Source organism: Nicotiana tabacum, chromosome 23 (genome assembly GCF_000715075.1).
Source record: "Nicotiana tabacum cultivar K326 chromosome 23, ASM71507v2, whole genome shotgun sequence".
NCBI lineage: Eukaryota > Viridiplantae > Streptophyta > Magnoliopsida > Solanales > Solanaceae > Nicotiana > Nicotiana tabacum.
Genome location: NC_134102.1, coordinates 66,783,060 through 66,793,825, shown reverse-complemented (window position 1 = coordinate 66,793,825; position 10,766 = coordinate 66,783,060). Strand labels below are relative to the sequence as shown.

Below are 10,766 nucleotides of genomic sequence, written 5' to 3'. Positions count from 1 at the left end.
GCAGTGATTTTGGATCGAAAATAAAATCTAAAATGTAAAGAAGAAGAAGAAGAAGAAGAAGAAGAAGAAAATAGGCAGCGATGGGGCATGGTCGGGTAAATAAGAGAAGACGGGCAGTGAAAGTCATTTTGTTTTGTAATTAAGGCATTTTTGTCTTAACTTGTTCTGGCGGCGAGCATCCTCCACTTCCAACTAAGAGGTTGTGAGTTCGAGTCACCCCAAGAGCAAGGTAGAGAGTTCTTGGAGGGAGAGAGTCGAGAGTCTATCGGAAACAGCCTCCCTCCCCAGACACCACTAGTGAAATTATACTGAATTGTTGTTGTTGTCGTCTTAGGCCCTAGTTTAGCGCCTTATTAAATTTAGACTAAAGATGGGCCAGTGTTCAATTATTGGAGGACTATTAGTGCTCTAAATGAATGTATAAGGACGACTTTAATTCTAAATTCAAACAAAAGGGACTATTGCGAGCTTTTTCTCTTATTGTTTTTCCAATTTTTTCTCCATTTTTCACTGTTGACCCATGTTCTTCATTAATTACACTAGCTATTTTAATCTTTTTCTTTTAGTTCTCACAATTACTGTTAATCTGTGCCGTCATAATATTTGAAAATATGAAAATAGAAAACATGAAAATTGCAATCTGGGCGACTAAAGAGAGTTAAAAAAGGAAGGGCACAAATTTTTAGAAGTTCCTCAAATAAATTGCTCCTGTGACTTGTTCATAAACTGGCAGTACCAGAGGTGGGCCAAGAATTTTGACGATTATGGATTCTTAACTTATCTTCTAACCCGCAGCTCAGTTTAATAACTGAGTTCACAATTTAAATTTATATAAATTTTCTAATATAAATACATGATCTAATCAAAACATCAACATACTTTGTAGAAACCAGTATGCAATACGGTTTCAAGAACATGTACGTACTTTGTAGAAACGAACTTTTTTTCTCTCTTTGATTATCATGGCAATTTTCTATCAGCTCAAAGTTAGAACTCATTAACATATAAGCTGAGTAATTCTTTTTAGCACTAGAGACCTTGATCGTTCCCCTGAAGAAACAATGTCAATACTCTTTTACATAATTGGGACAGTACAAAGCATAACTTAACTTTTACGTGTGAGATAGCTATAGAAGTTTTATTATGAACACATTCCACAATATAATAGGTCCTACAGAGATAAGGTATCATCCAACTAAATACTGTAATCAAACTTCAATCTGTTAAAGGATTATTAAAGCTAGTGTAGCCTCCTGAAAATGTCTCTGGTTATTCCAGTTAAGCCAAAGTAATTTCCTCATCTTGCAATCTGGAGTTAAATCAAATGTTGCACTTCCTGTGCCTAACAGATAGTTTAATTTTTCTTCCAAGATCCGTCGAAGTTCATTAACAACAATGGCAAAGCAAAGAATCTGCAGTAAAAAGTCACTAATCAGAAAGTTGCAACCGATTATGACTTGAGAAGAACCCACAGTACAAAGAAATATTGGAAAAAGAAAACAGTCAATAAAGAACACCATGACAGATAATGGATATATGCCATAACCAATTCTCAATATTTTTACTTATATAGTTATATATATCAATCAACTACATAGCAATTCGAAATAAACTGGGGTCGGATAAAAGACTGATTTAGGCAAGCAACAATATAAAGAAAGCAAAGACCGAATGAATAGCTCCGCACCACCTATTGCTGTAGATATAGGAGTACAGGGTGTACTGGGAGAAGCAACATCAATATGTCTCAATTACACATCACTAATTCTGGGTATATAATATTAGCACACTTATTGTGATGACCCAAAAGGGTCATCTTATGTTTTAGAACTCGAATCTGCGCTCTTAAGCCTTAAAAATCTAAATTTTTACCCTCCTCGATTTGCGTGCGCAGTCCGAGCAGGTTTTCGGAAAGCTTTCATGTTGAAAACTAATGAAAATAAGAATTTTTGCCTTAAAAGTTAATTTTAGTTGACTTTGGTCAACATTTTTGGTAAACGGGCCCGGATCCGTGCTTTGACGGTCCCGGTAGGTCCGTATCGAATTATGGGACCTGGGCGTATGCCCGGAATCGAATTCGGAGGTCCCTAGCTTGAGTTATGAATTTTTGATGAAAATTAAAAGTTTGAAAATTATTTATTTTTAAGAATTGATTGATATTTGGCATTGTTAGTATCGTGTTCGTATTTTGGTTCCGGAGCCCGGTACAGGTTCATTATGATATTTAAGACCTGTCTGTGAAATTTGGTGCGAAACGGAGTTGATTTGACGTGATTCGGACGTCCAATTGAAAAAATAGAAATTTTAAAGTGTTCTTGAGAATTTTATTTGATTTGGTGCTAAATTCGTAGTTCTAGGTGTTATTTTGGCGATTTGATCGCGCGAACAAGTTCGTATGATGTTTTTAGACTTGTGTGCATGTTTGGTTTGGAGCCCCGAGGGCTCGGGTGAGTTTCGGATAGGCCACGGGATGTTTTGGACTTTGAAAATCTGGTATTTTGCTGCAGCAGGTGTTCTGGCATGTCCTTTTTCGCGTTCGCGAAGGTACTCTCGCGAACGCGAAGAGTAAACTGGGCAGCTGAAGTTTTCTTCTTCGCGAACGCGAAGGCTTTGTCGTGAACGCGAAACGATGGGGGCGTTACCCTTTGCGAACGCAATCAACTCCTCGTGAACGCGTAGTGTTAGGCACACCTGGGGGAGGGTTGGTCGGTCCTTCATCGCGAATGTGAAGGCCAGGGGGGAGTAACCATCGCGAACGCGAGCAGGATCTCGCGAACGCGAAGGCTTGGCAGCCAGTACCCTTCGCGAACGCGACAGTGGCCTCGCGAACGCAATGCACACTGTCTCCCAGTGCATAAAACAGAATCAAACACGGGTTTAAGCCATTTCTTCAACATTTTTCAAGAACCAAACGGGTAGAGGCGATTTTCAAGAGTCATTTTCTTCCCCAAAGTGTTGGTAAGTGATTCTAAACCATTTTCTTTCAATTACCCATTACATTTCTTGAATTATCAACCTAAAATCTAGAGTTTTTATGGTAGAATTAGGGGTTAGGGTAGAAACTAGGAATTTCGAAAAAATTTGGGGATTTAGACCTCAATTTGAGGTCAGATTCCAAAACCAATTATATATTCGGGCTCGGGGGTGAATGGGTAAATGGATTTTGGTCCGAACCTTGGGTTTTAACCAAGCGGGCCCGGGGTCGATTTTTTGACTTTTTGGAGGAAAATTTGAGAAATTTAATTTATGCAATATAATTGATTCCTTTAGCAGTATTTGATATTATTGAGTCATTTTTGAATAGATACGAGTGGTTTGGAGGTGAATCCCAAAGGAAAAGTTGTGATTGAGAATTAAGTGGCCTTCGGAGCGAGGTAAGTGTTGTGTCTAACCCTGACTTGAGAGAATTAGGAACCTTAGATTACTTGCTAAGTGAAATCCATGTGAGCGGCGTCTATGTGAGGTGACGAGTACTTATGCGCCGCCAATTTACCTGTTTTCCATGTTTCTCTGTTTTTCTTATATTGTCTCTTTCTTATGCCAAATTGCGACGTGTTATACTAGTGATGTTCAATTTATCGTTCTTATCATGTTTACGGATTTTCTGGTGATAATTGAGTTTTTTATTTCAAAGTTGAGATTGATATTATGGAACCAAATGTTGAAGTAAGGTTTGTACTTGTTATTATATCTCCCTGTTATTATTTATGCATTGCATTATGGTAAGGGAGAGTGTAAAAGCACGAAGGGTGATGCCGTGCCATATTGTGAGTGTTAATGCACGAAGGGTGATGCCGTGTCATATTGTGAGTGTTAATGAATGAAGGGTGATGCCGTGCCATATTGTGAGTGTTAATGCACGAAGGGTGATGTCGTGCCATGATATGAGAGTTAATGCACGAAGGGTGATGTCGTACCGTTTCTATTAATTTTATGGTGAGATTGAGAGTAAAAGCACGAAGGGTGATGCCGTGCATTTTTCCTTACTGTATTCATTATTCCTGTTGATTCATGGTATATTGACTGCTCCGGTGATCATTCTGTTGTAGTTCTTTATCTTGTATCCCCCCTCTGTATGTTCCCCTCCCGACAATTTCTTTTAGTTCTTCATTTTTGTTATTTGTATATACACTGTTAAATTGTACAGGTTGATTTGTAGGTGCCTTACCTTAGCCTCGTCACTACTTCGTCGAGGTTAGGCTCGACACTTACCAGTACATGGGGTCGGTTATACTGATGCTGTACTCTGCACTTTCTATGCAGATTTTGATACCGGCTCAGGTTGATCGAGATTTTGTTATTGGTCCGCTGCCCGGAGACTCAAGGTAGATCTGTCGGCGTTCACAGACCTTGAAATCCCCGTCTATCTTTTATACCCTGCTGTTTTCTTTCATTCAGACAGTTGTATTTCTTTCAGACTATTACTTGTAGTAAATTCTAGAATGCTTGTGAATTGTGACTCCAGATCCGGGTGACAGTAATTAATACAGTTTTATGATATTCCGCACTTATTATATTTCATCTTAGTTAATTATTGTTAATTACTGAATGGGAATAAGGAATTGGTTTAATAATTCTCTAACGTTAGCTTGCCTAGCAAGTGAAATGTTAGGCGCCATCACGGTCCCGTCGGTGGGAAATTTCGGGTCGTGACACTTATATATGTTAATCCCAATCACAATCCTCTCTATAAAAGTCAGGCTTCACTTATTACCCAAGTGGACAATTGAAGCCAAAGTCAAAGAGGATATATAAACAATCTTGATTTGATTCCATGAATCAACAACCTACTTGAACATGGAATTGCTTTTATTTGTTAGAGAAAGCCTTTTTGATTTTAGATATCACAAGGAAGTTCTTACTTAAATCACTCGATATATTAAATAAGGAAACATCCATTTGAGGAGAAGGAAAATCTAAAATTCAAGTGGCTGGAGATGATTCAAGGAATGCATGTACTAATCAAAGCCTTCTTTTTAATCATTCAGAAGAAATAGTCACCTGCCTCTACCTTCATTTGTACTCTTGAATATTAAGAAAGGAACGACAAGTAATAAACTATCACCAATTGACATCTTCTGCACATGATCAAGGTTTTCTGAATATAATGTACTGAATTGAATGCTGATATCAATTTAGATAGATCACAAGAAGGTTGGTGGCAATACTTAGGCTATCAAGCATTGGTATCTAACAAGTCAAATGGATCTTTTGTTTTGTTATCATAATTGTTGACATTGGCTAAAGCAGAGGTCTCTTTCCAACTGAAAATAAATTTGTGCTAGCTAACTGAAAACCACAAGATATGAATTCAGAGTATTTGCTAGAGCACAAAATAGGATGCGATGAATTCAAGCCTTCTATAAAAAAAAAGGATGATATGAATTGAGAGTATTTGGGGTCTCACTTACTACTCAGGTTTACGGCAAGTGATGATGGCAAATTTGATCAGACCCTTCTTGTATCCTTCAATCATAAGTGGCATTGCAAGTGCAGCTTTGATTGTCTTCCATCCTGATGAGGTACTCTAATGAGTCACTACAGAAAAAAGGGTACCAAAATGTTGCATAAGTACATCTATTTTGGCACAACACAGCTTACCACTGCGTAGGATTGATGTAAAGCCCTTCCATGTCAGTGCAGATTTTATTACTGCTGGCCAAAATGGAGCGACATTCTCAGACCAATCTGCTGCCTTGATATCCTGCCATAGTAGCCACAAGATTTTTTGCCAAGAAATAATATGTCATTGAGAATACTTGGACTGGATCATGATATAAACTTATGAAATAGAAAATGGAACGTGTATCAAGTGGATAGCAGCTAGTAGAATTAATTTACCTGAAGAGAGTTAGATTGAAGTAACTTCACATAATCAGCAGTGGAACACCATGCAGGAAGATAGAAGGATTTACATATCTTATTTAACAACTCTTTCTCCTCTGGAAGCAGAGATTCCTCTGAAGGGGAAAGATCCCTGTGGCACCATGTCACAAGTATGATTGTGCCTCCTGGTGCAGCCACTCGAGCTAATTCGCCAACAAACTAACAATTAAGGAAAAGGAGTTTAGAAGAAACTCTATAGCAACAATTAGCCAGTGAGAAGTTCACATGTTCATGTTCAGATATGATGAACCTTTTGTTTGTCCGGCATGTGTTCTCCACTCTCCATGGACCAAACCAAGTCAAATTGCCCGTCTGGAAATGGCTGATTCAAGGCGTCTGCAACTTGAAAAGAAACCTGCTCATTTGCATTTCAGTTAGTAAAAATTCTAAGTGCAAATATCAATACATTTTGAGGTGTAGGATTGGGCACAGGAGGAAGGTAACCTTTGGCATCAAAATGATATTGAGGGGAAACCAATTAACTTTCCTCTTTATTAGCTTCCTTTAGGAATAAGTCCAGTTATAAGAAGGTATAAGGATTCTGAATAACCAATGCAAAGTTAAGTGTATAACAGCTAATTGAAGAAGTAATCAGACAGCCTAAATATGTTATAACAATTCACTAAACATAAACAAGTACAAGTTTTGCACAATATAAGTAACTTTAAGAAGTCGGTCATTAAACAATGTAAACTATCCTCAGCTCTATGACTCAGTCAAATAGCATTTCTTTTTAACTTGTTCATGAAAAGTTGAAGTGATTTAAACTTCTTAAAAGAAAGCTCCTCATACGTAGTATTTTAAAGCAAAATCTAGCTCAAAAAGCAGATACCTTATCGCCTAATCCTTGAGCAGCAGCAAGAGCTTGAGCCCTCTCGGCTTGTACAGGACTCAACGTGATGCCTTGAGCTGTAGCGCCATATTTCTTTGCAAGGTACCTAGAACTGCCTCCTATCCCACATCCAACATCAACTATGGACCTTGGTTTCTTTGCTGGATCATCTGAAAATTCATGTTAGGAAATTAAGGTATACAAGAAGAAAAGAGGGGTCTATTTCCAGAATTCATAACTACAAAAAAGGAAGCTTAATATATTATAGAGTCTCATCACTCATGGAGATACCTCAGGATTCTGGAGTAGGAAATAAGAGGAGAGCAGATTGCAGGGAGACATCACTTATTAAATGATGTCCTGTCATGCAGCAACAACAACTACTATGCCTCAATCTTAAACAAGTTGGGTCGGCTATGTAAATCTTCACTGACCATGTTCCCCATATAAATTTATCTTGCTTCAAACATTTTACAGAATAAAAATAAAATAAAATTTACTAGAAGTTCTCTATATTTTCTACTACCATAAGAATCTCTAATAGGGCTAAAAGACTCCTAAAAAGTATAGGATTTAAAGTACACGTACATTAACATGAATAAGATAAATTCCCAACTAATTGGTATTACCCTATCTTTCGCTAAATCTGCATTGATTCAAGAGATTGTAGGTATATCGAGACAACTTCCTTTCATATGATTAAAAATGATCACATTCTCCCGAAGGTGCAATATATGGGGTAAAAAATACAATAAGCACTCTCCATTTCCTCATCGTACAATCACAAAATTGGATCCAGTTGACATGAGAATGAGCTATTAAACAAATCCTTGTATACAGGTCATATAGCAATTGTCAGATTCTTGCATCATGTAAGATAGCACAAATAGCAAAAAAGCAGAGTTAATCTTTGCAAAAGTGACAAGTAAACTTACTCAATATTGCACAACCCAAAATCGAATATATGGCCCATAGAGACATAAAACAAAATCCAAATAGGTATTTCCTTAACAAACAACACAGTCAATGTTTGTAGGTTATAACAGGACATCACATTTAGCTGTTACTCTGTTACTATCAATAGTATTCAGAACTGAAACAAGAAAAGAAGTTAAGCCTTTTCCCCATAATCTAAATACATATTGTACCCTTCACCCCTTTTGTCTTCAAAACTTGTGTTTCCCAATTTCTTGGACACAAAGTCAAAGGCCTTTCCTTTTTTACAAAAAAATCCAACCTTTTAACTTCCTCGTCAATAACAACAGTAAAAGGGTCTAAAACCAGGGACACATTTCAAGATTTTAAGTAAAAAACACAACTATATATATTCAGATTAACAATAATATTATATTCTTCAGAACTTTACAACCAAATATATATATAGCTCAATTCAAGTCGAAGGCGTGCTGCGCAAAACTATCAAAGAAAAAGAAACCCATTTACCAGAAACAGAAGCAAAACGTAGAGACTCTTCAATCATACGGATCTGAGCAGCACGATGATCAGAAAGTGAAACAGATGATTGAGGTTCATAAAATCCATGATGCATATGGTCACCCCAAATATCTTCCCAAATCCCAGATGACTCATCATATAATTCTGCAATTCCTTTTTTCAACTCCTGTTGATTCTGTACTTCAACTTCTGGTGATGACACAGCATTCATTGCAGCAACACTAGTCATTCTTCTTCTTGTTCTAGTGTTACTATTATAAGTTCTAACAGTTCTTGTTCTTTTTGTTTCTTTGATACTGTGAATCTGTAGCAACTGGGGTTTATGGAGAGTGAAGATAAGGGAAGAGGGACACGTGGGGTTAAGTGATTGGATAGAAGAAGCAGAATAGCAGGTGCTGCTCATCTTACTATAATAATATATATAGAAAAGTACAGCAGTGACTTGATGATTGAATGAATGAAGGAGAAAAACAATGGCAATTGGCAAAGAATTGTTTTTTATTTACAACAAGAAGATTGGAGTTTCGAGAAGAAATGGGCTGCCCAATGGAAATGGGAGACGATTTTTTTATTTTTTGGTATTGTCATTTTTAGCTCGCGTCAGAAATTATTTATATTTGTAGTCGAAAAAGTGTATAAAACTTGTATAATTTTTGTATATAACATACAGAATATATATATATACAAAAAATATATATATTTTTTCAAAAAATATATAATTTTATATATTTTTTCGACTATTATTTTTACGGCCGTTATTTAGTATCATTTTTTGATTTTTTGTGATTTGGAAACTGACAACAGTCACGTCACATGCCAAAAAATCCTCAACGTGGAAGTTGGAACGTTTGGTATTTTTCTTGGTTTTTCTGAATTTAATAAGAAGTCCATTTGTTATTGTTTACCGGAAAAATCTGATAACATTAGATTTTGTGTATGGTTCTAAGGATATGCGATACAATTCGATATAAATCGTGTAGAGAAATAGGGACACGTATATTCTTGATTATGAGAATGCATATAGTGGACAATAAGAATGAATGAGATAAAGTAAAGCAAACACAAAGGGATATCTTTCAGTCTCAGAAGTGATTTTTTTGTCTCTGCCCTTTAGCTTACAAGGATTCCCCCTTTTATAGAAGAGGGTCATTACAAAAAATAATAAAATAAAACATATAGTGGAAGGCCCATGATAACTTGTCTCTTCCTTGATTCCCGACAAGATTCTCTCTCTTGGTGCAGTCACAACGGCTCTTGTCTATGAGCTCGATACTGGCTCGAACTCGTTACTGGGTCGGGCCCTTCAGTCTTGGCTCGAGTTTGACCTTCGAGATGGGCGTCGCGCATTTCCGACCTCGAAGCAGTGCCTTGCGGATCGATTCGGTCACGGGCTCGATAGGGTTATCAAGCCGACTCCTCGAGCGACCTTCGGGCTCGAGGCTCGTTAGTACTGACTTCGGAGCTCATTCCCAAAATCTCATTCCGACTTTTTAACACTCGAACTCGATCAAACGTAGGAAGGCCGAAATCTATTTTGACCGTATACAGATAGTCCCCTCATTTCTCACGAAGGATGCGGTGAGAATCGATGTGATTTTTGGTGGTTCGATCGGGTCATAAGCCGACGTTTTCACAGGGATCGATTATGACGTATGTGTTAGTTGTCCTATCGATTCAGCCTTTCAAAGTATTTAATGCTTGTCAGGTGGCGGTCGACCACCTGTGATATTGAATCGTCACGATGCGAGCCTATAAATAGCTCTTCCATCTATCATTTACTTCTTTCACGCGTTCACTTCCCCAAATTTTCTCATCTTTTCTTATGCCGATGCTGCTCAGATGGAGGCACGAGAGGCGACGGATACTGCCGACACACGAGCACATTGGATTGCCGAACTTGCCAAATGTAGGTCTCGGAGGGAGACCCTCGAGGAGATACATGTTCAGGGTTTCGACCTTACTGAAGAAATAAAAAAGGCTAAAGAGCTCGAAGCTGAAGCTGAAGCCTTGGCTTCTGATGGCGATGATGATGAAGATGACGATAGCAAGAGCGAATCCGAGGGTGATCAGGAAGATTAGTTCATAGTTATGTTTGTAATCATGTAGAAATTTTGTATATAGACAACTTTGGCTGAATTGTGAAGACTTTATGCGTGCCTTTACAAATGTTTTCACAAGGATCTTAACAATTCAATCAAATTTGGACTTTGTAGTCTCTATTATTGATTTGTTCGAAGTGACGTAGCCCTTGGGCTTACTAGTTGAGTTAGTGATTCGATCTTGAAGAAATATAATCCGTAGGCGTAATAGTTGAGTGAGTGTTTTGCTTGAACTCGAAGTGAAAGTAGCCCGTAGGCTTTAATCATCGAGTGAATGATTCAAACTCGAAGTAATGTAGCCCATGGGCGTGATGGTCGAGAGAGTGATTGCTCGAACTAGAAATAAAAGTAGCATGTAGGTTTTGTCATCGAGTGAATGATTCGAACTCGAGGTAATGTAGCTCGTGGGCGTGATGGTCGAGAGAGTGATTGCTCGAACTCGAAATAAAAGTAGCCTGTAGGCTTTAGTCGTCGAGTGAATAATTCGAACTCGA

The 10,766-nt window shown here is 37.8% G+C and overlaps 1 protein-coding gene across 2 annotated transcripts; it reads right to left on the bottom strand.

Annotated features, from left to right (window-relative positions):
• Positions 1-997: 997 nt before the first annotated feature.
• On the bottom strand, positions 998-8,734 carry LOC107793279 (gamma-tocopherol methyltransferase, chloroplastic). 2 transcript variants are annotated; one of them, XM_016615605.2, is made up of 7 exons: positions 8,162-8,734; positions 6,719-6,888; positions 6,137-6,241; positions 5,842-6,045; positions 5,602-5,704; positions 5,408-5,514; positions 998-1,412 (listed from the first exon to the last, which is right to left on the bottom strand). In XM_016615605.2, exons 1-6 carry the CDS (start codon positions 8,574-8,576, stop codon positions 5,411-5,413), a joined length of 1,101 nt encoding a protein of 366 aa, XP_016471091.1. In that variant the 5' UTR covers positions 8,577-8,734; the 3' UTR covers positions 998-1,412; positions 5,408-5,410. The 2 variants fall into 2 exon arrangements, with proteins under 2 accessions (XP_016471091.1, XP_016471090.1); XM_016615604.2 differs by having other exon boundaries at positions 5,412-5,514; positions 8,162-8,694.
• Between the last annotated feature and the right edge of the window lie 2,032 nt (positions 8,735-10,766).

What these genes read in the sequence shown, in the direction of transcription:
- LOC107793279 (XM_016615605.2), bottom strand. Translation starts at nt 8,576, where the DNA reads ATGAGCAGCACCTGCTATTCTGCTTCTTCTATCCAATCACTTAACCCC. An exon ending in CTCAAGGATTAGGCGATAAG is followed by an intron (nt 6,242 to 6,718) that starts GTATCTGCTTTT and finishes GCAAATGAGCAG; the next exon opens with GTTTCTTTTCAAGTTGCAGA. An exon ending in TACATCAATCCTACGCAGTG is followed by an intron (nt 5,515 to 5,601) that starts GTAAGCTGTGTT and finishes GTACCTCATCAG; the next exon opens with GATGGAAGACAATCAAAGCT.